The 26,195-nt window shown below is 45.5% G+C and overlaps 2 protein-coding genes across 5 annotated transcripts in view; one reads left to right on the top strand and one right to left on the bottom strand.

The window, feature by feature from the left end:
- The window catches only part of LOC310685756 (putative E3 ubiquitin-protein ligase HERC6), a 121,452-nt gene that overhangs the window by 40,133 nt on the left and 55,124 nt on the right, over window positions 1-26,195 (top strand). The window lies entirely within an intron of this gene.
- On the bottom strand, window positions 1,132-25,644 carry PPM1K (protein phosphatase, Mg2+/Mn2+ dependent 1K). 4 transcript variants are annotated; one of them, XM_083458909.1, is made up of 8 exons: window positions 21,567-21,585; window positions 20,292-20,426; window positions 18,827-19,347; window positions 16,145-16,245; window positions 9,183-9,348; window positions 8,656-8,800; window positions 7,382-7,516; window positions 1,132-5,814 (listed from the first exon to the last, which is right to left on the bottom strand). In XM_083458909.1, exons 3-8 carry the CDS (start codon window positions 19,261-19,263, stop codon window positions 5,683-5,685), a joined length of 1,116 nt encoding a protein of 371 aa, XP_083315035.1. In that variant the 5' UTR covers window positions 19,264-19,347; window positions 20,292-20,426; window positions 21,567-21,585; the 3' UTR covers window positions 1,132-5,682. The 4 variants fall into 4 exon arrangements, with proteins under 4 accessions (XP_083315035.1, XP_083315033.1, XP_083315034.1 ...); XM_083458907.1 differs by lacking the exons at window positions 20,292-20,426; window positions 21,567-21,585 and adding an exon at window positions 25,186-25,644; XM_083458908.1 differs by lacking the exon at window positions 20,292-20,426 and having other exon boundaries at window positions 21,567-21,666.

Raw genomic sequence — 26,195 nt, forward strand, 5'->3', positions numbered from 1 at the left:
CATGCTCCACAACTAAGATATGGCACCCTAATAATAATAATAATATTTTTTTTTATTTATACCCCACCCTTCTTGGTTCAAAAACCAGGCTCAGGGTAGCTAATTAAAACACTTAATTGTAAAAGCAGCATAAACTACAGTATAAAAACATGAACAACAATAAAATTCAAAGTTCAGAAATCAATTTAGGGGAAATCCATCTAATAAGAATTAGATAATCCCCAGGGCTAGCTGGCTGAATTAGTCCTACTTGGGCCAGGGAGGAGGCCAGGGGAGAATTAGCTGTGGGGTCTCAGAGTGGGTAATCTTCATAAAAGGGGAGAGGGAGGGAAGAGAAGGGGAATAAAAGATCAGGCTGAATATTTGGGAAATCTTCCACTCAGCATCGCAATGAGGCCCTCGAGAGCTTTATTCCAAGCACACAAGTACCCTGGGCATGAAACTGGCTCATACTGGCCTACATGACATTATTAGCTTCCATTACACAAGGATGTCTTCCATTCTGACAGCTAGAAGGGAAAGCAGCCCAAGGCCTACAAGAACCCACAACCATCTGTGCCTTCCACCCATTGCTTGGCACCCTAAAAAGACATGTGAATACATTATCCGGGAACTTGCGTAGGCTGTTTTGTCTTTCCCTGAAAGGTCCAAAGGACACACCAGCCCAACTACCAGAGAGCAAAGCCCCAGAAAAATTCTACCATTCCTCACAGTGCTTTGATGATTATATGACAAAATATTGCTCTAAAAAAGACATGCTAATATGCTTAAATTAAGAATGTAAATGCATCAAAACAACAAATTATCAATGACATATGTATGTATATAGAGAAAATAAAAACAATAAGAATGCAATGAGAAGGGTAAAACTGATTTTTGATAAGACGAGTAGTGGTGGAAGGAAGTTAAACAGGGTGGTGGGTTTATTTTATTTTGTTTATGTTTTTTCTTTTTGGATATTGTATGATTTAATGTATAATGATTTAATGTTTCTTTTCTGTTGTGTATTTTTTCTCTTTTTTAATTAAATTCTATGACGGAAAATCTAACAAAAAATACAAAAAAAATATCCTACCATTCCTTGTAATTCGAATCAAAGGACATGCAGGTCAAGAAAAAGCGAGGGGGCAATTGTCCTTAGGAGCAAGCTGTTTATTAAAATACTCTTCCGTCTCCAACCTGCTTCCACATGTTTTTTTTTAAACAAAGCAACTGTTTAAAATGATGCAGCAGCTGTGCCACAGAATCCACAACAGAAATGTCCACATCCAGTCACAGCGACCATTAAGAAACTTTAATTATCATACACACTGCTGTTGATTTTTAAACAGACGTGCTAGCAGACCGTGGTGTTGCCTTCGGCAGACATTCCTGACAGAGAGCAAGGGGGGTTTCTCATTAAGCCCCAGTGTGGAAATAGTTAACCATGGTCTGCCAACAGCCTCTGCAAAAATGCAGCAGGGGGGAGCCTGCATTTGGACTACCCAACAAGTTTGTATGCCCCACCCCCAAACCTGAACAATCAACATTCAAATATCTACATTCTCGCCAAGGCAAAAAGTACGCAACACAATTTACACAAGTGCTCTTCAGTACTTCCAACAAGTCAGTTACAATGCATGAAGCTGCAAGTCACACTCTACATATGCAGGAATTTCCTTACACTGTCATCTCGCCTTTGGGGAGGGGCATTGCAACCTCCCAACTTTGACTCCCCAGGAGAGGGTCTCCCTCTCTCCAGTACATTCAGCAACGTGATAAAAGGATCTATGGTTTAGTAATATCAAAAGCAACTGAACTTCCCCCATCCCCAGTCTCAGAAACCCACTCACCCACCCTAAAAACTAGCACCTATTAATTCGGTTTGGTTGAATACTTTAAGTTTGCTCCCCACTGCCTACATTTAGTTTGATCAAATCCCTTGTAACCAAATCAACCACCCATTCGCTTACCAAAGCTCCAAGTTTTGTGCAAAATACAGGCAAAGTTCTTCCGGCACACAATGAAAGAAAAGGCATTTTCATTCAACAACAAAAAAGCCCAGGGCGCGGTTTGTATACAGCACGGTCAAGGCCTCTCTGCAGGTAGCCACTGGTGGTTATTTCTGCGCAGTTTGGGAAATGCGACTGTTGCATTTATTCCATGACATGCTGGTACACATTCGTGAATCTTCAATCAAGACGTAACTGGGTGTGTTCTTAGATAAATAAGGTATACTATTCATTGTCTCAAATTTTGAGTACAAAATTGTGCATCTGTGGATTGCTATTACTTTCAATCCAAAAATTGTTTACATTAATGTATGAGTTTGTATTAATGTTTATATGTATAACATCTGAGCATGGATTAAATTTGTTTTACTTCTGCTGTGCCATATAGGTCACTTTAAGAAAGATATTCTGTAACTGTGGATTGCCAACATCTGTAAATCAATATTGTGCTTGTTCATATAACCCTACTTTGTAACAGTTGCTGCTTACCGCAGCTACTACTATGCCATAAGATCCACTGTCCTGTAATATCACATATGGTATATAGTTATTTATGGTTTTATATTATTTTTGCTGTAAAATGTGTGAGATCACAATATTGTATTTATTTGTATTACTTAGAGCTTTAACTACTGATGAAGCCCAGGATGGCAAAACAAGGTCTCTGTAACAACCTTTCATGTGGATTGTTTGGACCTTATGAACAGACAGGTGGAATACACTATTACACAAATGGACCTTATGCAAAAACTGATTAGAGAATGATCTGATCTACTGGGTCTTCTGCTTTGTTCATTTGTTGAACTTTATGAGTTACTTCTGTTGAAATTTATGATTTGATACAATGAATAGTATACCTTATTTATCTAAGAACACAGCCGGTTACGTCTTGTGTGTTTATTGAGTATGCTTTACGTGACCATAGGTTTGTTTGTCGTTGTGTTGGTACACATTAGTGGGCTAGAAGACTTAAGTGCTGGTGGCAGAAACTTTATTAGGACTGTGACAAATATTTCTTCTTATGCAGCCTTTGATCCAATGGAACAATCCCAGCCAATGAGGGATCATTCGATTAACACAATGCCACATAACTAGGTAGCCAAATTTGGAGACAGGCAGTGACCACTGGGGGGGGGCTCTCTCTGTTAATGGCCCCTGTGCATGTCGATGGAGTGAACATGAGCCCACCCTTCCGGATCCCAAATGACCCACGCTTCAGCGGCTGTGCATCAATTGGACGCGCACAAAAAGGTTGCTGTTTTTATACAACAAGATCTCCAAAGGCAACAAACCCCAACAGAGACAGGTCAATGTTCTCCTCACATGGGATAATACATCACCCTGACTCTATAGGGACATACACTTTAGCCCTTTCTCAGCCCAGGTCCCAACAACCTGGGAAGTAGGAAAGAGGGAAGCCGTTTTCATATGTGCCGTTGCGGGGACTAAGCGAAACAGCACTGGATGCAAATATTTTTTAACATATTCTTTTACTTATAAAGTAAGATATATCATTTCTCTCTATATATCATATATACAAACATGTAGAATACACACAAGATAACACCAGAACAGGACCCAGGGCACCGTTTCCAAAGTACTTTGTGGTTTTCAACAGGTACATGGCCAAAGGAAGCTTTATGAGCAGCTGTGCAGAAGTGAAAGTGGAATGATTTATGCAAAAGGTGTGGCTCTAATTAGTACTGGCATCAAGCAGCAAGTCCACGGGTTCACATTGCGATCAGGGTTCAGCTAAAAGAGCTCAGCACTGCTACACCTCAGTGCCAGGTAACTTTATAGCGGCTTAATTCTGGGTTTTCATAGAATGACAGAATTGTAGAGTTGGAAGGGGCCTTGTGGGTCATCTATAGTCCAAACCCCTGCAATGCAGGAATCTCAACTAAAGCACCCATGTCTGAAGGCCCATACAACCTCTACTTGAAAACCTTCAATGAAGGTCCACCACCTTTCCAGGGAGAACGTCCCACTGTGAAAGAATTCTTACTGCTTTGGGGTGGCAGTTTTCAATTCCAAGTATTTATGTTCAAAGTATCTATGTCAGAAATGAAGAACTATTGTTGACAGCCTCTAGTACCAACGGTATATAGCAGTATATACCAAGTGTTCTGGGGCTCCATCTTCCAGCAGTCCCAGCCAGCACGGCCAATTGTCAGGATTATGGGATCTGCAGTCCACAATACCTGCAGCTGCCATGTTGGCTACCCATGATCTAGAGGTGTGAATGGTCTCTGTGACACAACACTCTGGATCATATCCTTGGCCTCTATTACATGAAACCTATTGAAGTCCTGCCAAGGAATGCCGATTGTTCCCTTGGTCCCCCCCGTGGTAGATTTGAAGTGGGGGAGTGTAGAATTTCCTGGAGAAACTCTACTTACCTCATTTAAACCTTTTGCTTCCCTCCAGCATTTGCTTCTAAAGTGAAATTCTGACTAAGACGAGTGGCAAGTGCAAATATAACCCTACCCGTTCCCTTACAAAAATCTCCCTTCCAAAGCGTATCCTCAACTTTTTGCTAACTTGGGAAGAGGGAGAGAAATCCCTTAGGAACTTCAACCGTTGTGCAATCGAACACTGAATACCCACTGGGCAACATGTCCCCATCCAAGTTAACTCTGTGCATCTGTGACAGCATTTTTCAGTGGCTCTGAAAGAGAAGCAACATCTAAAAAAGAACTGAAGAACAAGATGTTCTTTGAAAGGGTTTAGCTCCTGAAAAGCAGTATTTTTTTTAAAAAAGGGGATTTCTTAGTATTGGTATATTTAAAGAAAAAACAAATAAATACAGAAAACCTACATTGCTTCTGCCTTTCGGAAGAAACGTGACGATTGCCACAATCCCTGTTAGTGTTGTGTCCACTTCTGCCTTGAGGGTTATGGAGGGGTTCTCCAATTATAAACCCACGGACAGAGGAATAGACATGGGCTTCAGCCCAAGTGTAAAAGCCACATTCTGCTTATGAGAAATTGGACTTAAGAACAGGACATTACACACATACACACAGCTGATATTTTCTGTTTGACTTCCACTGAACGGAGTCTTAGCCCCGAGACCAAGATCCCTTTCTCTCCAGAACTGGACTAACCAAAACCAAAGTCAGCTTTGGTGGTTAACCTGGTGCCAGCAGGCTGAGCAGAGCAAAGCACAGCCAGCCACATTGCCTCCGAATCTCCTGGCTTTCTCTTACTTCTGTTCAAATAGGGAAGGAAAGACTTGTGAGAGCGGAGAAGATGAAACCCCACCTTTTCTCTCCTTGTGCGCTTGCTCCCTTTCGCACTGTGCAAATTAAGAGAGCCCCTTTGGCCTCTTCGCTCTCTCTCTCTCATCCTCTAAAAACATACGCTGTGCATAAGAAACACTTGGTTAAAAACCCCTTGAGAGGGTGTGTCACCCAGGTGCAAAGAGCCAACATCTTGTCTGTGCCAAAGAACCAGACAGAATTATCTACGTTGGACGGAGGGGGCGGAAATCACTGGCTCTGAGATTAAGCAGTAGCAGATGTGTTTGTTAAAGAGGCAACATCAAGTTAACGATGGTTTTCTACCCAGGCAGAAAGCACAAGGTGCTGGGAGAGAGAGAGATGGGCGCAACTATCTACAGATCTGCTCTCTGCCTTGCGAGGCCTCCTACAGGACAGTCCAGTCCACATCTCCTCGTAGCAGCAGCGACTCAGGCCCATCTCCCGCTCGAGGCGAAGCTCCGGCTGAATGAGAAGTTGACCTCAGAGTTCTTGTATTTGCCCCAGGCTCCAAACGGCACGACGATGGCAGTGCTGTTATCTTCCGTTCCATACTGTATAGCCTGAGGGAGAGATTGCAAAAGGCACAAAGCTTTAGCCCTTCACTCTGTTCGGCTGTATTCTTTCAACTAAGAATTGATGCAGGCAATCTGGAGTTTTGAAATCCTACCAAAATCAGGGATGGGGGGAAACTGTGACCTGCCCAATGTTGCTGGAATACAATTCCCATCACCCCAATCATTGGCCATGTTGCCTGAGGCTGGTGGGAACTGGTGTCCACAAGCATCTAATGCATTCCCCAGATAATTCAAATTCAAGGGAAGTCCCACCCCCCAAATTGTGGCTACATTATAGCCTCCCATTCCAAGCACCTCCCAAAGGCGTAAAAGCAATTGGACTTCATTGCCTGTGATTTGGCAGGCTTTGCCTACACTGGAGGGCTTACCCCGCCTTCAAATTTTATCCACTTCTGTCAAAAGAGGAAATGTATGCATAAATACACAAGTTTCCCAATTGTGAATGACGAGCAGGAGAGAAATAAAATGGACTTAGATGGATCAGTCAAACTGGACAATCCATAAAGTACCTTGCGCTGAGGTGGTCTGTTTTACAAACTACTAAAATCAGGATCTGAACCTAATCTTGTTATCAGTACATACTTTCTAGAAACTGAAGTCTGTGACTATTAATAAACAGGAACGGATTGAGAAGGGTGTTGATACAAAAGCTACCCACAAATTTCAGCCACTCTGCACATTTCTGCATGTTGGACCTTTTTAGAAGTCTGTGAATTTCAACATGGGGCAAATGCATCACAGGGTGGTGTGGGAGGAGAAAGAATAGCCCACAGAAGTTTTAACACGGGGTGGATACTGTTTAATAACAATCATCATAATGGCAAAATAAAATAAAATACAATTTTGTTCATCATCAGCTAATGCCACCACATTGTATACCTAGCTTAACACAGCTGCAGTTCCTACAACCTCTGACCATTGGCAATGCTGGCTAGGGCTGATGGGAGCTGGGGTCCAATAGCATCCAGGGGAGCCCCACATCAGTTACTCCTAAGTTACGCTATCAATAAATGTGGGGAACAGTGATCTTCAGATTTTGGGGGGGAAATAAAACAATGCAGACTGTAGTGTATGGATTTATTTTTTGGATTCCAGCTGACTAGATATGGTAGTCATCCATTGACTGCCTGCGTTGTTCAAAATTAGTATCTTCTCGGTTTGAGTAAGAGAACCGTTCCCAGCAGGTAAACAGTTGCAGCAGCAGTTCTGTTGACTTTTTCAGCATCTGTTTTCGAAAAGCAACTCTTTATATCTGACAGTAAAGCAAGACTATGGGTCCCTGCTGTCCTTGAGCAAGGGCACAACTGAAAGGAAAGTGATGTATCTGAGCTACACCAGCAACTTCCAATTAGCTGTTGAAGGCAATAAAACCTAATGGGAAAATTTTCCTTGCAGGAACACAACCGCCATATACGTTTAACAAACTGGGCTTGTCTCATCACTGGTTTGTAGGAGGTTGTTCCACCCCAAAAGAATCAAGCGGACTTAACTGGCTTTGCTCAAAACTGGACAGTGGTGGTGTTTTCTGTGTTGGAAAGGCAGAAACGCCTACCTGCTCAGTTACAAGGTGAGCTGCTTCCGTGGGATCGTGACACTGGCTAACAAAGTCACAGATTTCTTGGCTGTTCACCATGAAGTTGATGCCGTCTGTGGTAAGGACCAGGAAGCTGTCGCTCGCATGGTGCAACTGAAATGACACGCCACACAAACAAAAGTATACTAAATGCCCAGCTTTGAGTAGTGATACAAACGTAAACATACTTATTTCCACAAGTGAGAGCTGCAACAAAGTGTTGCAGTGTGGCGTGATCCTCTTCAGGGTTCCATCAGCCCCCTCTTTCCATGAACCTCAATTTTATTACCCTTCCCTCTAGTTTTATATTACCCCTCCCCCCCAAAAAAAAGAACCCACACTTTGCATTCTGTGGCCAATCATGTTCAGTCTTCATAGGGCTATTTTTGGGATGAGGGCACCTAGTATATTTTTAATACAGTGGTACCTTGGGTTAAGAACTTAATTTGTTCTGGAGGTCCATTCTTAACCTGAAGTTGTTCTTAACCTGAGGTACCACTTTAGCTAATGGGGCCTACCGCTGCCGCCACGCGATTTCTGTTCTCATCCTGAAGCAAAGTTTTTAACCCGGGGTACTATTTCTGGGTTAGCGCAGTCTGTAACCTGAAGCATCTGTAACCTGAAGTGTCTGTAACCCGAGGTACCACTATACTACTGCAAAATTTTGAGCTTCCTTCTCAGCGGCCCCAGTTACGCTACAATCCTGCTGGCCCTCACCTGCCGAGTTAACCATTAGAGGGAGGGCAAATACTTTTAACCTAGGTAGCATTCCGATCTTTTCCTCTCTCTCTCTCTGGCTCACCCTCATTAACCCTATAAGGAAAAGTGAGTAATACTGGCCAGGAACAGAGGTCAGTAGTGGCTCTCCCACCTCCCTCTCAAAGCCAGCTAGGCCTCAAGGGAAGAAAAGATTCCGAGATGCATAGGTATATAGCCAAAAATGCATCTCCCTGGAACTTGGCAACTCTGCAAAAGTGGCTTTATTGACACACACATTCTGTATGCTATCCAAGGCACAAATGCTTTGTTGAAAAAAATAAATTAGCCAGGAAACACCCCCCCCCCCGCCCCTAGGTCCAAATACTGTATAGACCAGGCCATAGCAGGCTCTGCCAGGGTACCACAGTCTGAAAGAGCAGTGATAGTGGGAAACACTTCTAAGGAATGGTAGCAGTGCCAGCTATTTTGTGCTGTGCCATCTTTACAAGAAAATGAGGTCAGGGTGTAGAAAAGGAAGATGCTCAGCCTCTTACCTGAAGCCGTTTTGTCTCTGGTTCTGCTATGACACCGTATTTCTTAAGGTCCAAATCTCCTATGCTGCGGGTCATTGCAAGCCTGCCGTTTACGTGGGGCTGTCCCAGGCTGTTCCAGACTATGAAACCACCAGTTTTCTTGATTCTTCACATGCGCAAACACACAAAGTAGGAAAGGAAGAGAGGATGGAACGTTCACTATGGTTGTACATATCCAAGCAATAAGCACGGCCAATTTATGCAAGCGACGCCAACCACAGCTTTGCTGTGAAAGAGCTTAGTGTATTTTTGGTCTTTGTGGATGCCGCCCAGAGTGGCTGGGGAAACCCAGCCAGATGGGTGGCGTACAAATAATAAAATTTATTATTATTATTACTATTACTATTATTATTATTATTATTATTATTATTTGCCCACAGCTGCTCGTTTTCATTCCTTAGCAGTCTTTGCAAGGGATACAAATTTTACATTCCCCCCCCCCCCCAAAAAAAAACAACAGCTCCAGCCCAAGGTTTCTGGTGAAGTACCTTTCCTTCTCATCCTTCCTTTCCGGAGTGTGGTCGATGGTCAGTTTCATGGCTTTCCCCTTGCGACACAGAAGGGCGCGGCTGTCTCCAACACTGGCCACAACCAGCTCAATCCCATCACGCAACAAGGCCACTGTCGCCGTGGTTCCGGCATTCAGCAAGGTAGCTACAAAACGTCATGCAAGGAGAGGCGGTCAAGGCCTGAGCACTACACACGAAGCTGCCACTCAACTTAAAAAACTTTAACCACCCGTAAAGAGTCACTGCTGCATAGCTAAAACTACAAAGACAGGAAACAAGCAGCGTGGGGGCATGCACACAAAGCAGCAGCGTTTTGGCAACAAGACTCCATGCAATGGGGAGAAAATGTGGCATGTTGGTGCTTGGGCTGGGTGAAGTCTGTGGCGAGTTCTCGTCTATTCTCATACTAGTAAAACAGGTGCAGCTACAGAGCCTTAAAAGGGACGCGGGTGGCGCTGTGGGTTAAACCACAGAGCGTAGGGTTTGCTGATCAGAAAGTCGGCGGTTCAAATCCCCGCGGCGGGGTGAGCTTCGGTTGCTCGGTCCCTGCTCCTGCCAACCTACCAGTTCAAAAGCACGAAGTGCAAGTAGATAAACAGATACTGCTCCAGCAGGGAGGTAAACAGCGTTTCCGTGCGCTGCTCTGGTTCGCCAGAAGCGGCTTAGTCATGCTGGCCGCATGACCCAGAAGCTGTACGCCGGCTCCCTCAGACAGTAAAGCGAGATGAGAGCCGCAACCCCAGCGTCGACCACGACTGGACCTTATGGTCAGGGGTCCCTTTACCTTTACAGAGCCTTAAACAAATGCCCTTACACAGTAGCTTTCTGAAGTACTTTAATTAAACTGGCATGTGCTTTACAGGGGCTGAAGTTCTACGAGTAGTGGGAAAGCCTTTTTCCTTACTCCCGGGTGATCAGTAGCAAAGCTGCATGGCGCTGGATCAGTTTCCTTTTTGGGTACAGATGCAGGAGAACTAAGCCAGTTGTGAAAGGTATGACAAGCCTTTCAGGGAAGGGGATCAGGCCAGGTCAGCGTTCGAAATTCACCAGGCGCATTTCACACCTGGCTATCTGCCACTATCCGTTCTGTTTTATCAGAATGAATTTCAGGAACCAAAAAGCCATACTGAAAAATAGGGCTTTCAAGCCACCTGGTCCCAAAATGGCCGCCATGCATTCCGTTGGGCGAGTGTGACCCTGGTTTATGGACCCATATGGCGCCCAACTTATAGAACTGAATTCCTAACACTGGCGCCAGGTCCTGAGTTATGCCTAGTTTTGCCCCTGAACTGAAATGCCAAGAGAATCTACAGCAATCTTTTAATAAGGGGGAGAGTTGAGTTACTGGTTCGTGTATTTTTGTTATTGTTTTTATCACATATTTAAAGTGTTTCTATATTGTGTTTCTTTGTTGTGAACCACCCTGAGATCTACGGATGAAAGGGCGGCATGCATTATAAAAAATATATATTAAAAAATAAAGAAGAACTGAACACTTGAGGGGCGGGGGGCGGGGAGACATCAAGCCTTGTTGTGAAGTGGAAGCACCACAGAATGGAGACGTTAGATAGGAAAACAAAAGGACAGCAACAGAAGAGGAATCTAAACTAGGCAATGAATTAAAACAGGTATTCTTACTGCAAAGAGCTCGCTGACCAGCTGTTGAAAACTGCCTTTGTAAGGTTGCCCAACAATTTTTGATGGAATAATTTCCCCCCCTTCCTCCCATCTCTTCTTGGATGTTTTGTATCATTAGGAAATGTATTTATTTTCTTGCGTTCATATCCCACCTTTCCTCCAAAGAGTTCAAGGCGATATACGTGGCTTCTCTTCCTCCCCATTTTATTCCCACAAGAACCCTGTGAGGTAGGTCAGGCTGAAAGTGAGTGACTGGCCTGAGGTCACCCAGGGAGCTTAATAGATGAGTGGGGATTTGAGCCCTGGGCAGAATCTAGACACATATAAAAATACTTTTTAATTTAATTTTATTTTTGAAAAATATATTGAATTTGCCATAAGCTCACCATCACTATGTAGTGTCAAATTTGTATAATGCAAATAAAATGCACTTAAAATGTGGCATTTGCAGCTTTATAGCCAAGTCCCTGGTCTCACGCCTTAAGTCCAACTCTCTAACCACAGAAAGCTCAATGTGGTCATGACATTATAGCACAATCAGCCTGGTATTATTTGTGTTTTGGAAGTACACCTCGTGGGCTTGGGTGTGCGACTTACTTCTAGGTCCACCTGCATAACATTCCTGCACACTCCAAAGCAGGTGCTTAAATAAGGAAAGGGTGGGAAAGGAGAAGCACTACACATGAAATGGAGAGGGGCAAACCACACTTTTTAGCATTGCTCGTAAGATACCTGTTTTAAGTAGCAATATGAATAAAGCACAGCAAGGCGTAAAAGGTTGAGCTAATTTTTGCCTTCTTTCCCAACTCCCCTCTAAATTTTAAAGGCCAGATCTGGAGGCCACCTCTAGTTCCCCCACCTCCCTCGCCCCAATTCAATTCCTTGCTTTTCGAACTGCAGTGCCACTTCAGGAAGAGACTACTATGAGTGCTTCTACATGGAGGTTTAATATGACAAATGGGTCATCGAATTCGGGGGGATGTTTGCAACAGGCCTTTTTTCTTTAACTTGTTGGATTTCCTTGGCATTGACGCCAGGTGAATGCTGTGGAAAACCTCAGGAATCAGAGCACCCATCCCATAATGATGGAATCAGTCCGAGACATCAGATACAAATGTACAGTGGCAGGACATCTTGAATCAGTGGGTTTGTTTTTCCGCTCTTGGAAAGCACAAACTCCAGGGCAGTTTCGGACTTCATTTGGGATGGGAATTATCAGACATTGTTATTTTATTTTATTTTTACGCCCATAAAATTAAGGAAAGGCAAGTTGCACATTTTGGGATGTGCATCTGTAACCAAACGTTACCTTAGCATCACTGCTCTAAAAGGCAACGCCTTCCCTGAAACCCCATCGTAAGAGGCTGGCGTGATCTTGCCACCCAAAATCAGAAAAGAGGCACAGCTTTGCTCCTCTTGCACAGTGTTAAAAGCCTGACGACATAGCTTTTTGGGATGAGCAATCTACAGCCCTTCTCCAAATACCACACTGAGATTTGTGTGTATGCACACACCCAATGTCTGAGGGTGTTGCAGCGAATCCCAGGGTCATAACTAAAAGCACTCAGGAGTGAATGCACAGAAATTCCTAGATAGCCTCTGCAAAAGGAGTTAAAGTAATTGACCTCTTATCCTGTTGGATAGGTAGATCCTAAAAGCCTGAGCTACTCAGCACTAAGAAATAACACAGCCCTCAGTTTAACGTTCTCTTCCACTTCCTAAATGAATAGTGAAACTTTGTGGGAAGCCCTATGTTTTTTGTTCCTAAGCTTTGCTTCCAGGAGTACCATGCCCAGTTGTGGGTGCCACATTTTAAGGCGGACGTTGACGAACTGTCCAGAGGACAGTGATCAAAACAATGAGTGGACTAAGCTGTGTACACACCATACCTTCAAAGCATATTCGTTCCCTCAAAGAATTCTGGGCACTGTGGTTTGTCAAGGGTTGCTGGGAACTAACTCTGCGCGTGGCAAACTACAGTACCCAGAATTCTTTGAGGGAAAGAACCTGTTTTGAATGTGCTTTAAAAGTATAATGTATATAATGGGAAGGGCCATTAGGATCAGATGATGCCAGACCACAACTCCCATCATGCCTGACCATTAGCCATGTTTCCTGGGAAGAACAAAAATTTGAGTCAGACATCACTGATGGCCACAGGTTGCCCACCTCTGCCTAAATGCCTCAAGCTGGGCAATGCATTCATATCTACTGAAGTTTGTACAGGAGTCCTTTCCAAGTTTCACTGGAATGATGAGAGAATGTAAAAAGAAAAAAAATGCAAATAGGTGGATTTGTTCCGCAAGCGGTATTGCAGTTCCAAAATCAAGGAATCACACTATTCATAAAGTCACTAGCCATTTGCCACCATTTATTCCGAAGGTATCTAGCAGCATAAAAACACATTGGCTCAGAACACAAGTTAATTAACTTATTTTAAAACAAAACAAAAATTTGTTTGCTTCCTAGACAGCTACAGAAATTATGTTACTACAGAAATATTATCATCTAAAATCTTTCAAGAGGTATCTTAACACTCACTGGGCACCTTTTAGAGCATGTCGTCACAACTAATGTGACAAAGTGGTTGTGGGAACCTTCCGATGGTCCCGGCTAGGAACCCGCCAGACTCCTTCACCTGGGACCACATTAAGCAGATCTCTCTTTCCACTGAAGCCCAGCATAGAGTCCCGGGCCTCCAATTCTAGAGCTGTTGGTCAGGTACAGTGTCTGCCATAAATAACATGTACACAGAGGCAAATAGGAAATTCACCCAGGAATTTTGCTCAAAGTAAAGAGAGGAAACCTGCAACACTTGGGATGATCAGAGCTGCAAAAGAGAGCGAAGCATTCCCTCTTAACTCAAGGGCTCGGCTTAGAAATGCTATGGGGGTATATTATTGCACCCAATTTTATTACGCATCCATCTCTGATAGCAACCATGGCTTGGTTACTAGGCCAATCCATCTGCACACCTCCTGCTGTTCAAACACTCGACGAGGGATTATGAAGTTTGGAATTGCACAGCTCTAAAAAGGCATTTAAAAGGAACATTTTATAAGGGGACTGGCCAAATAAGCGGTTTTATTAGTTACACTGTGCACATCTGACCTGGGCAAATATAATCAATCACCAAGGAGGGGGGAAATACCGGGGTGGGTTTGTTTTTTGGCTTCTAGTTTTTAACTGAGTAAAACCCACTTACGCATTTGCCTAGCTGTTATTTGTCCAAAAGTCCCAACCATTTGCATTAGGCAAAGTTGGATACTTTAAAGGGCACTGCGGCTGTTGTGCTCCAACCAATTTTAACATTAAAAAACCACCATCTCCAGTAGCCTATAAGTACAATTCCCTGGGAATTTAGTTGCACAGCCACACTAAGACAGATAGGACACGTGCAAGGCATAATTCCTGTTCACTTCAGAGCAATGGCCTGGTAGATAAATGTAGCAAATGCACCCAAGTTTGGTGTCACAAATCTGAACATAAAAACAGGCATGTTTCTGCAGCTCTTTCACTTCTTCAGTGTTGCAGGTTAACATATTAAAGAATTTAAAAATCATGGTTTTGATTGGCAACTTCTTAAGACGAGGAAACAAAAATTACACCACACCTTTTTTTTATTACTAACTATACTGTCATTACTAAATCAACATTGTAAAACAAGACTCAGACTACCCAAACAGCGCATTAACTACAAGTCTGATTGTAATAAAGCATCTGTAAATTGATGGCCCAGGAACATATTTTAAACTTCTGGGGCAGGTAGGCAGTTTGAATGAAACTGCTTGCGAGGTGTAATTATGCCCCGTGGGCCAGAGGTTCACCATCACTGATGTATAGGCAGCAATAAAACTGCTAGTATATTTGCAAAGCTAAGCAGGTCCGGTATGGTTTCAAATTGGATGAGAGACCACGTGTTGAGATTCCTGCATTGCAAGGGGTTGGCCTCAGTGTCCCTTCCAACTCTACAATTCTATGATTGCAACCATGCGGCCCAATCCCAAGCATACTTTCTCATAAGTAAGTCACATTGGGTTCAAAGGGCTCAGTCTCAACAGAATATGGGCAGAATTGTAGGCTAGATCTGTAGAAGTGTCCTTGCTGGCTATGCAAGATGTTCTCCATCCAAAAGACACGTACATCTAAAGATGGAACCGACCCAAATGTGAAAGAAAGGATACTAAGCCAAACAAATGCTTCCATTAAGATTGCTTTTAGTGCTATAAGTGAGATATACATTTAGTATATTTTTTGCATCAGGAAGTATCTATTTAATTTGGTGAGCAATAATAATTAATCCATGTAAAACTAAACAATACATTAGCAATAGATTAGGCGTTGGGCTGGCAGGCATGTTATATTTTATGAGAAAACAGGATGCAAAGAGCCACCAAGGATGAACTTATGAAGCTGTATTGGAACATCAGACCTAAGGTTAATCTTAATATTTTCTTATAAGCCAGCAGTCTCTCTCCAGGGTGTCAGACAGGAGTCTTCCCCATCCTTACGGGAAAAGCCAGGGGCTGCTACATGTAAACATGTGTTCTACCCATCAAGCTAGATGTTGTGTTTGGGACGGTTATCAAAAGGTGATGGAAAAGCACATTGGCGTGTGTGTTTATTTTCATCAAGTTATTATCTACAGCCTGAGCCATAACATGAGGTTCACATTGAAGGCCTGTCTCCACTTAATTTAAAAACCTGAGTAAGTTGGATAGCACCTTGCATTTAACACAGAATTGGCACCCCATCAGTCCAACCGCTATTATGTGAAGGTACTGGAAATCAATGGCCCTTGCTTTTAAGTAAGACTATAGCCTAGCCTTAAATAGCTTAATCCATGCCAATGACATTAACCAACATTACCTCTGTTAAGTGGAGGTCGGTGCATCAACACAGAGATTTTTTATCCAGTGGCAACGAATGGAAAGACTTTTTTGTTCATCACAACCTTCTAGATCCCAGTCATTGTAGCTCAACAGCTCAACATACCTTTTCAAAACTTAAGTCCCGCCGAGTTACACAGAAACTTCTGTATAGTCTCGCGGTGTAAAATCAGCTGTGGACAAATCTGCTTGAAGGTAACATTTCAAATTATTTTAACATTATTTTAAGCAGCACAGGCTTATGAAGCCATGCTAACCTTGTAAAAACAGGCAAGTCCTTCTATATTTTACTTGGCGTTCTCTCTCTACAACTGCTAGCCTTAACTTTCAATAGAAAAAACAGTGGTTTCCACATGAATTTCTTTTTCTCCTGCCTTTCTTTTATGGCTGAACGGAAACAAGCTTCTTACTTACCATCCGCGGACAACTGAGCATGCCTGGCGTACGCTTTGTCTATTTCTAAAAACGCTTTCATCAATACCAACTCCATGTTCTGCTCCTCAGTGAGAAAGCCGCTGGAAAAAACAAGGGAGAGTCTTAAAATTCTCCCCAAGGAAGGAAGTGCAAAAGCTCCAATCCAAGAAACCCTCTAACATCAGCTACTGAGATACAAGTGGCGGTAGTTGCAAAAGCACCAATATCATCCCCCTGGCCTTCTCATGGGTAGGCAACTGGTGTCGTCATATACAGCTGGAGGGAATCTTGTAGACCAGCCTTCACCAATCAGCTGCCCTTCAGACGTTTGGGACAGCTTCCTTCAGCAGAGCTGGAAGGCCTATGGGGCAGGTTCCAGGTTCAATCCCTCCCAGGTAGGGCTGGGAGAGACAGGTATACCTGAAACCCTGGAAGGCCACTGCTAGCCAGTGGAATGATGTAGAGCTACACAGACCAATATATAAGGCAGCTTCCTCTGTTTATATGAGGACAGCAGATTGGTGAATGCTGTCATAGGCCATCTAGCCTATGACTTTGTTTGCTTTTATGTTGTGTGTATTTTTGTGTTTTTATGCTGTTGACTGCCCTGTGATCCTTGGATGAAGTATATGTTTATCATATATATAAATAAATAGCTCTCCTGTCCACTCACTGGAGGAAATCCGAGCTAGACCACCCCAGTAGTCCAGCCTTTGTCTGAAGATCTCCTACAAGGTTTTAACCCAGCGGTTCTCAACCTGTGGGTCCCCAGATGTTGTTGGACTACAACTCCCATCATCCCTGAGCTCTGGCCTTGCTAGCTAGGGGTGATGGGAGTTGTAGTCCAACAACATCTGGGGACCATCAGGTTGAGAACCACTATTTTAACCTTTAAAGCCCTATACGGCCCAGGACCCTCGTACTTACGGGACTACCTTTCCTGGTATGCCCCACGGAGGACCTTATGGTCCTCAAATAATAATATATTGGCGGTGCCGGGCCTCAAGGAGGTTAAACTGGCCTCAACAAGGGCCAAGGCCTTTTCGGCTTTGGCCCCAGCCTGGTGGAACACTCTATTGCAGGAGACCAGGGCCCCGTGGGACTTGACATGCTTCCGCAGGGCCTGCAAGACGGAGCTGTTCCGCCTGGCCTTCGGTCTGGGCCCAGTTTGACCCCCCCCCCCATCTATGGGACCCTGTAAGTTACCTTTTATCGGCTCATGTGGGACCAACATGGATAGCTGGCCCTGATGAAGAAGAGAAGAAGAGTTTGGATTTGATATCCCGCTTTATCACTACCCGAAGGAGTCTCAAAGCGGCTAACATTCTCCTTTCCCTTCCTTCCCCACAACAAACACTCTTGAGGTGAGTGGGGCTGAGAGACTTCAGAGAAGTGTGACTAGCCCAACGTCACCCAGCAGCTGCATGTGGAGGAGCGGGGAAGCGAACCCGGTTCCCCAGATTACAAGACTACCGCTCTTAACCACTGCACCACACTGGCTCCCTGATGAATACTTGAGGTTCCCGACCCCTATGGTTGTAATTCATTGGCAGTCATTTAATTTTATCCTGATTCTAATTTTTATGCTGTATTTTAATCAATTGTTTGATTTTGTTTTAATGCATTTGATATTTGATATTAGGCACCCTGAGCCCGGTCTTCGCCGGGGAGGGCGGGGTATAATTATTTTTTTTACTTACTTACTACAAGCACTCATACACCCTCAGACCCCAGATAACCGATCCCACCACTGAACTGCTCTGAACCACTGTTTGAAATTCCCCAGGCCACCTGGTGCCTTTTGCTACTGGTGCAGGTCCAACTACAACTACGTGGAGATCTCTCGGCACCAGGTTGGCGGCTGACATCTCCATCGAGCCAGCTGACTCATGTGAATCATGGGCCCCTTTGCTGGGCATCTTAGTCCTCAATTATCCCATCAAGGAAAGTAAGTGCAGCGCTGGGTACAGGTATATTTGACTGTGCTGCAGCCATTCCACAAGCCACCCAAACAGAACTCAGACCAGAGTTTGAGAACCACTGCCTTAGTGCATAGTTAATTCCATTTCCACTGTGTGTGTTTATCCTTCTTGCATAGTGGGACAAGTGAAGTGTTGTAAGAGCAGGCTACAGCCAAGCAATGTAGCTGAGATCATAGAATCAGATTTGGAAGGGACCCTGAACATCATCTCAACCAACCTGCCGGGCGAAAACATCCTGTTGTGGAGACTATAACCATAGTTCATTAATTATTATTATTATTATAAATTGAATTTATATACCACTCTATACCTGGGGGGTCTCAGGGCTGTTCACAGAATAAAATCAAGATATAAAACCACAAAATACATAATCAAAAGAAAAACAACCCAATAACACCCCCCCCCAAAAAGCCATATTTTAAAAGGGCATAGGATGTAAACCAGATCAACCAAAGGCCTGGTTAAAATGGAACATTTTTGCCTGGCGCCTAAAGGTGTATAATGAAGGCGCCAGGCGAACTTCCCTGGGGAGAGCATTCCACAGATGGGGAGCCCCTGCAGAGAAGGCCCTGTTCTTGGTTTAAGGTGCCATTGGGTGCCCAGCTTATACACATCAAGAGGTGTCTCCTACTCAACTGTGCAATATCCTCCACCCCACTATAATTTTAAAAAAAACCCCAAGGAGAATTCATGTACTCACTGGATGAATTCCTGCATGTGCTTATGGCAGAAGTCCGCTACCGCCACCCCGCCGTGCCCATCGTAAACGGCAAAATACAGGACCTCATCGGTCAGCTGGGCGTAATCAAAGCGGTCTTCGTTTTCCTTCCGCTTCCCAATGTGGCTGGCGCAGCCCACCTTGGACAGGCTGACCTTGGGGATGGGCTTCCCATATTTTATGCTTGGCGGGAGGAGGATGGGCTCATCAATGCGGTTGTCCCAGATCCCGAAGGAGTCCCACGTGGCTGGGCGGCCGCTGCCGTCCAAGTCAAAGCGAGATGTTCGGCGTACGCTGGTGGAGCTAGGGCAGATAGCCGCCGCCCGCTTGTCGTCCTGCAACAGGCGCGATGTCAGCAGCGCTCTCCTCCTCACCTGGTGGCCTCCGTTTCTCACCAGATTAATTAGAGCAGTGGACATAACTTGGGATCCGCAGGTGTTGGGGCGGAGAAGAGAACAGTGGGAAGCGGGTCTCAGAATATCCCCAAAATAAAGAGATCTGGTCTAGGGAGGGGAAACAAAAAAGAAAGTTTGCGTTGTTGTTTTCTACGGAGTTAGGACATATTAGCAGCTGGGGGAAAGTGCATTGCCTGGGGGTCAATAGTCCGATCCCAATCTCAACACACAGCCCCCTATCTAACTTGAAACAGCACTGGACTCTACTTAGCTTTGCAAATGTGCTAGGAGTTTTCTTGCTAGACCAGGTCGGTCCCGTGACTCAGGAACCCAGTTTTAGGACTCCTGCGTGCCAGACATGTCTTTCCATTCTTTTCAATCAAAGCTGAATAAAAGGAAAGGGAACTCATTTCCGTGTACCCTATCAAATGTCAACTCCCAACTGATGAAATGCATGTTTGCTCTTGTGAGTTTTGATAGTCAAATGCACAACAGGCATGAGCCAGTCACAGCTGAGCACTTTTCATTCTCATTGATGTTTAACTTGCATTCACCAAAAAGAAATCAGACTGCAAATGCCCAGAATTTGCGCTAAATTTGCAGCGTACAGCTTCCGGATCATGTGGCCAGCATGACTAAGCCGCTTCTGGCGAACCAGAGCAGCACACGGAAACGCCATTTACCTTCCCACCAGAGCGGTACCTATTTATCTACTTGCACTTTGATGTGCTTTCGAACTGCTAGGTTGGCAGGAGCAGGGACTGAGCAATGGGAGCTCACCCCGTGTTGGGGATTCGAACCGCTGACCTTCTGATCGGCAAGTCCTAGGCTCTGTGGTTTAACGCACAGCGCCACCCGTGTCTGCTGCTTAGGAGCAAGCAAAAGGAGGGGTTGACACAAGGAACAGGAATCAGTAGCAGAGGGGAAATAAGTCAAACAACCATACAGCTGCAAAAAGTGAATATTACTTGGGGGCGGGGCGGGGAGGTTTTACTGAGTCCCAGAAGCCCACCAATGTGATCAGAGCCAATACAAAAAAATCACAATTATACCTTTAAGTGTTCTGACCTATTTCAAGAGGAAGCTGATCCTACCACTGGGGATTTTGGCTCGCTAGTGGTGGTGGAATTTTCCACCTACTGCTCAGAAGAATGTTTCAGCAAAGGTGTGTAAACAGCCAGCAGTGCCTGAAGGGTTAAAACAGGTTCAGCGGAAGTTTTTTTTCCACACAAGCTGAGGTGGGAAGATTATAGAGGAATGACCTTGCTTCAGAGTGCAGCCAAAAGCTACAAGGCATTGCTTATGTAAATTCTTTGAAACCAGGAAGGTTTCTACAGTGCAGAAATTTGGATCACTCCCTCTAAGCTTCAAAAAACCTCAGTGACTAGGAGCAGCCTTTTCTCAATCCTGGGCCCCAAATGTTGGGAGGACTACAACTCCCATCATCCCTGACTGCCGGTCCTGCTAGCTAGGGATAATAATAAATAAATTAATAATAATAATAATAATAATAATAATAATAATAATAATAATAATAATAATTTATTGTTTACTGTACCCTGCCCATCTGGCTGGGCTTCCCCAGCCACTCTGGGCGGCTTCCAACCAAGATTAAAAACACACTATGACTAAAACATCAAACATTAAAAACTTCCCTAAACAGAGCTGCCTTCAGATGTCTTCTAAACGTCAGACAGTTGTTTATCTCTTTGACATCTGATGGGAGGGCATTCCACAGGGCGGGTGCCACTACCAAGAAGGCCCTCTCCCTGGTTTCCTGTAACCTCTCTTCTCACATTGAGGGAACCGCCAGAAGGCCCTCAGAGCTGGAAACGCTCCTTCAGGTATACTGGGCCGAGGCTGTTTAGGGTTTTAAAGGTCAGCACCAACACTTTGAACTGTGCTCGGAAACGTACTGGGAGCCAATGTAGGTCTTTCAAGACCAGTGTTATGTGGTCTCGGCGGCCACTCCCAGTCACTATGATGGGATGATGGGAGTTGTAGTCCAACAACATCTGGGGGACTCAAGGCTGAGAAAAGGCTGGACTACAGGGTATATAAATGTGTGGATAACTGCTGTAAGAAAAACTGCACTCCTGGGAAGGGGGGGTGCAAAATAACTTCCCTTGGAAGTCCCTTGCCCCATCACCTGTTTAAAGACATAGCTTTCCACATAATCTGCATAGTTACCCGATACAGAAAGGCTACAAAGGCTTTCGGACTCTCTCAATAATTTGAATCCTGCAAGCCATTTACAGCTTTAAGCCCCAAGTTAAGAACATACTCACATGTAAAGCTGAGCAACTCATGCACTTCTAAGGATTTACCTGGCTGTCACTGCTGCAGGATCTTGATTCAAGGCCAGCCAGGTAATAGGATGCCTTGCACAGGGTTTATGGTCTGGCAAGTCACAATTGCCTATGTGATGCTTGCATGGGTGTATGTGTTCAAAGACAAACTTGTACAAAGCAGTCACTAACACATCTAATGCTGGTTCGCGGGCACTTTATTTTCTCAGCCCTGCAATGGAACAAGCAGGATTGGTGCATTCCATGCCAACTGGCAACAAGAGATTACAATCCGCTTAAGAAGGCAGGAGGAATTTGATTCAGTTTGCATTTAAAGGCAAATCTACCTTATTGACACTTTCTGAAATATGCCGACTGAAACGCAGAATGTCCTGGGTTCAAATTCCCATTCCAGCTCACTCAGTGACTTTTGATTGGTTCCTCTCTTGCAACCTAACCTACCTTCCAGTTGTTGGCAAGGATCAAATGGGGCAGGGTGGAGAGAAGAGACCTTTGAGCAGGCTTCCTCAAACTCGGCCCTCCAGATGTTTTGTGACTACAATTCCCATCATCCCTGACCACTGGGTCCTGCTAGCTAGGGATCGTGGGAGTTGTAGGCCAAAAACATCTGGAGGGCTGAGTTTGAGGAAGCCTGCCTTTGAGCCCATGGACATAAACTTTAATTTGTTTAGATTCTTACACAAGCCGCCTTTCGGGATTAACCAAGGTGACTCGCGGGATATAAAAACACAAAACTCACCCACAGGGCAATTTGCAAGCCATAAAAGTGCAATTTGAAAAAACCACACTAAGACATTTAAGAAGGTTACAGCAGCAATAAAACATTAAATCAGCACGGGAAAGTATGCAGCAAATGCAGCAAAACAAAGAATTTTAAAAGTAGCAGTTAAATACCAAACAACTAAAATAAATACCAACTAAAAACAATGGGGGGGGGAGAAGCAGGGAATCCTCAAGGTCTTATTAAATGGAAAAAAGATCGGAGCCACACCTACCTATCTAGGCAAAGAGTTTGAAAAGCATGGAGCCACCATAGGAAAAAGACCTCCCTGTCTAATACTACTTTCAAGCAGGGTCTCAAAGGTCAATCCAGAACACTTCGGAATGGCAATGGACAAAGGGAGAAATCCACTTTCCCGCCCACAGCAAATTACTGCTTTGAGTGCTCAGATCCCCTACACAAGGTCTCAAAGAGATTCAGAGCTCGTTCCAGATTTTGGTGGCCCCTCAAATAAAATGCAAAGGGGGTGTGCGGCAGCCAACACATTCCCTGAAAGGGCTGGCTTCACTACTATCATCACTCCCAGGCCATTTATCTGCCCTCTTCCTTTGAGCAGGGTGCACAAAGCTGCCCAGGGCTTGGCATATGGAAGCAACTTCTCCTTCGCACTACTGACAGATTTAGGAGAAAGCAGGTCAATAGGCTACAAGGAGGAGCAACACCAGAGGTCTCTGGGCAGAGATATTGGAGAGGGGGTCCTAACTGAGGCGGGCACAACTCCTGACGTCAGCACAGGGGTGTGTCTGTTTCCACGAATAGCAAAAAGAATCAGTCTCGCAAGAAACCCCCGAGGGTCATCGAGGCCAATGCAGGCATCTCAACACGCGCTCCCCCATTCAATTTGAACGCATCCATGGTTAGTTTTGCAAATGCGCTAGCAATTATTATTATTATTTTGCTGCACCACTAGGAGGGCACCATGGGCGTATCGGTTGCGTCACGCAAGTTGGAAAATTTTCTCTTCCACCAGAGCGAAGACACCGCCTCCTTGCGTGTAAAAAGAGAGAGAGAGAGAGAGAGAGAGAGAGAGAGAGAGAGAGAAAGCCGAGCCACGCCTCTCCTCCCGTCCCCCCGCGGGATGAACGGCAGGCGTTCGTCCAGCGGCTTCAGCTGCGTTCCAAATTTTAACCCGCGTTCCAAATTGGAATTCCCCGGGCTCGCGTTCTAGAACCCGGCGGTTTCCAACCTTCGCCGCCGCTGTTGCGCAGCTCCGTCTGCACCAGCCCAGCCCGCCTTCCTGTTCGAGTTCCTGGCAAGCAAGCGCCATTTGCACCGCAGCCAGCCGAGAGCGCTGGAGGAAGCTGCTACTGCTGCCGCCACCGGCTTCCTTCCAGGCGATTCTTCTAGAAACAGGCGCCCTCGTGTGCACCAAACATCGCCTTAAGGAGAAACGCGACTGTGAAATCGAGACCCGGGAGGGAAGGGCCGCCGCGAGTTCCACCTGGTGCGATTCTACTGCAGGCGGAACGGGGGTGGGGGATACTTGTTTTTTTTATAAAAAAAACCCGTTGCAAAATAAAAAGGGGGGGAGAGAACCACCCACATATGTTTCCCCTGGAGAGAAGCCAGCAAGAAACACGATCTCGTTTTCTTGCTTTAAGGCAAGCGCAACGGAGCGGCCTGCGGATTTAAAGGCGCAACAAACGAACTGGGAATGATGTGTCTTTAAAAAATAATAATCAGGAAGGAGGAATGCAAGGTGAAGGGCTGGCTCACATGTCTCTAATGGCAAGCTACCCTCTACAGTTAAGAACTTAAACTAGTGGCCAGGTGAGGGGGCGGCGGCGGAATGAGCGGATAAAATTTATGGGGATCTATAAACAGTTATTACTCGTGACAACTAAAATGGATCTCTCTGCCTATCAGCTGCCATGGAAACCAGCAGCCGGAGTAGCTGAATCATAGTGGCTAAAGAGGTACCCGGTTCAAATTTCGCCCCAGCCATGTATTCACGGCGTGAATTGAAGCAAAGGCACTCCCTCGACCTCAGCTCTCTATGGGTAACAATAATGCTGACTTGCCTCACAGGGTTGTTGTGGAAACTGCATGGGGGGCTGGACTAGATGACCCTGGGGTGTCCCTTACAGCTCTGTGATTCAAAAGGGCCCTGAACATTTGAAAATGCTATGTAATTAAAAATTGTCTTTTTTTGCTACTGAAGGATACAGAATATTAGTCTTGGATCGGCCCTCAGTCAGATCCTGACAGGGTCGTCCTAGGTACTTTAAAACTGGAGCATCGAGGTTTCTATGGAAGCCGCCCAGAGTGGCTGGGGTATAAATAATAAATTATTATTATTTAGGCGGCAGCATCTGTAGCCGTCGAGCGATAAAGTCCTAAGCACATTTGCCTGTGATATACTGCGTTCAGCCAGGCTCTTTTCCACAAGCAAGTACTGTATTCAAATTCGGCCTGCAAGCGCTTCGCTGCAGCCTCTCCCTACCCCATCGACTCCAGGGTGAGTAATCTGAATACATGCAATTTGGGACAACCCTGGAGAAAATGGGTCGAGGCTTGCAAGCCAAACCTGTCAACCGTGCGCGCAACAAAACCCAGAAATTAAGGGAAGTGGGGAAACCCATCCTCTTCCTTAAGCAGGGCATGTCCACATCAAAAACTGAGCACCAAGAGGACGCCTAGGCGGAAAGCCCTGGAAAGATGCATAGCAAAAGGGGACGAACAGCGGCTTGGAAACGTTCCTTCTGCGCGCCAACGCGAGGAGGAGGCGGCTGCTGCAGAGGAGCATTGCAACCTTCCAGCCGCCTCCCATAGCTTCCTGTGAAGCGCAAGCAATGCAAGAAAGATGAATGGGAAGCAAGCGAGCAGCTGGCGAAGGCGCGAGCTTTCTCTTGTTACCTGGCAAGGCTTGCCCTCGAGGAGACGCGTAGCAAGGCGGCCGGTCCTGCCTCCACCCGTGCAAAGAGGAGGAGGAAAAGCAGCGGCAAGCAGCAGTCGACACGCTTCTCCCCGGCGAATTCTCCAAATATTTCCCGGCGCGCAATGGCCGTGCGTAAAAGGCGAGAAACTCGATCCGGCGAGGAGTGTGACAGCTCTCCTGCCCTATCGAGGCAGGGCCCAGCCCGCCTCCCGGAGCCAATCGAAGCCGCGGAGCCGAGCGAGCCTCCTTCCTTCCCTCCCTTTGCCGGCCAAATTCGCCTCGGAGGGGGCGGGCTCCTTTCCTCGAGGTCCGGGGGCGCGTGAGGCAACGCGGCGAAATGACACCGGTCCTCCCCGCCCTCTGCACGGGCCAATAGTAGCAGCGCTTACATTTGCGCGCTGGGCGGTTTTCTCCTCTCTTCCCTGGTATTTGCATGACACTTAGGAGGGGAGCGAGGTGGGGTGGAGGGTTAAAGCGCTCGCTTGCAAATCCTGGCCAGAAGCCGGCTATGCAAACGGCTTGCTTTGGGCTAGAAACGTTCCCCCGCGTGAGCATCGCAGAAGCGGCGAGCCTGCTGCGCTTGCCAACTGAGCAGCAGGACAGGGGAAAACAGCAACCCAGTTTTGATCCGCAGGATGGATAATTAGCAAGCTTTCCATTTACGGATCTATGGCGTGGGTTGCAACTATTTGACATAAGGTTGTTGTGTGATCCTTCGGTGAAATGAAATGACGCGTTTGATCTGGAAGTGTATAAAAAGCATTGCTTTGGATGTGGATCTTAGCAGCCTCCTTATTTTTGAGCCTGTGCCTGTGCACATTTTTATTTCAGTAAAGGCCTATCTTTTGACTTGAAGCCTGCTTCCTTTCCTTTTGGGTTTCTGTGTCAGTAACCTCCACTCTAGGAACTTCCGTTTAAATTTCTCCAACAGCGTGAACACACTTGGAATAATACTGTGTACAGTTCTGATCGCAGCACCCCAAGAGGG

Source organism: Podarcis liolepis, assembly GCF_965112155.1.
Source record: "Podarcis liolepis genome assembly, chromosome: 9".
NCBI lineage: Eukaryota > Metazoa > Chordata > Lepidosauria > Squamata > Lacertidae > Podarcis > Podarcis liolepis.

What these genes read in the sequence shown, in the direction of transcription:
- PPM1K (XM_083458907.1), bottom strand. Translation starts at nt 19,263, where the DNA reads ATGTCCACTGCTCTAATTAATCTGGTGAGAAACGGAGGCCACCAGGTG. An exon ending in CACATGCAGGAATTCATCCA is followed by an intron (nt 16,246 to 18,826) that starts GTGAGTACATGA and finishes TGTTTTTTCCAG; the next exon opens with CGGCTTTCTCACTGAGGAGC. An exon ending in TGCTCAGTTGTCCGCGGATG is followed by an intron (nt 9,349 to 16,144) that starts GTAAGTAAGAAG and finishes GACGTTTTGTAG; the next exon opens with CTACCTTGCTGAATGCCGGA.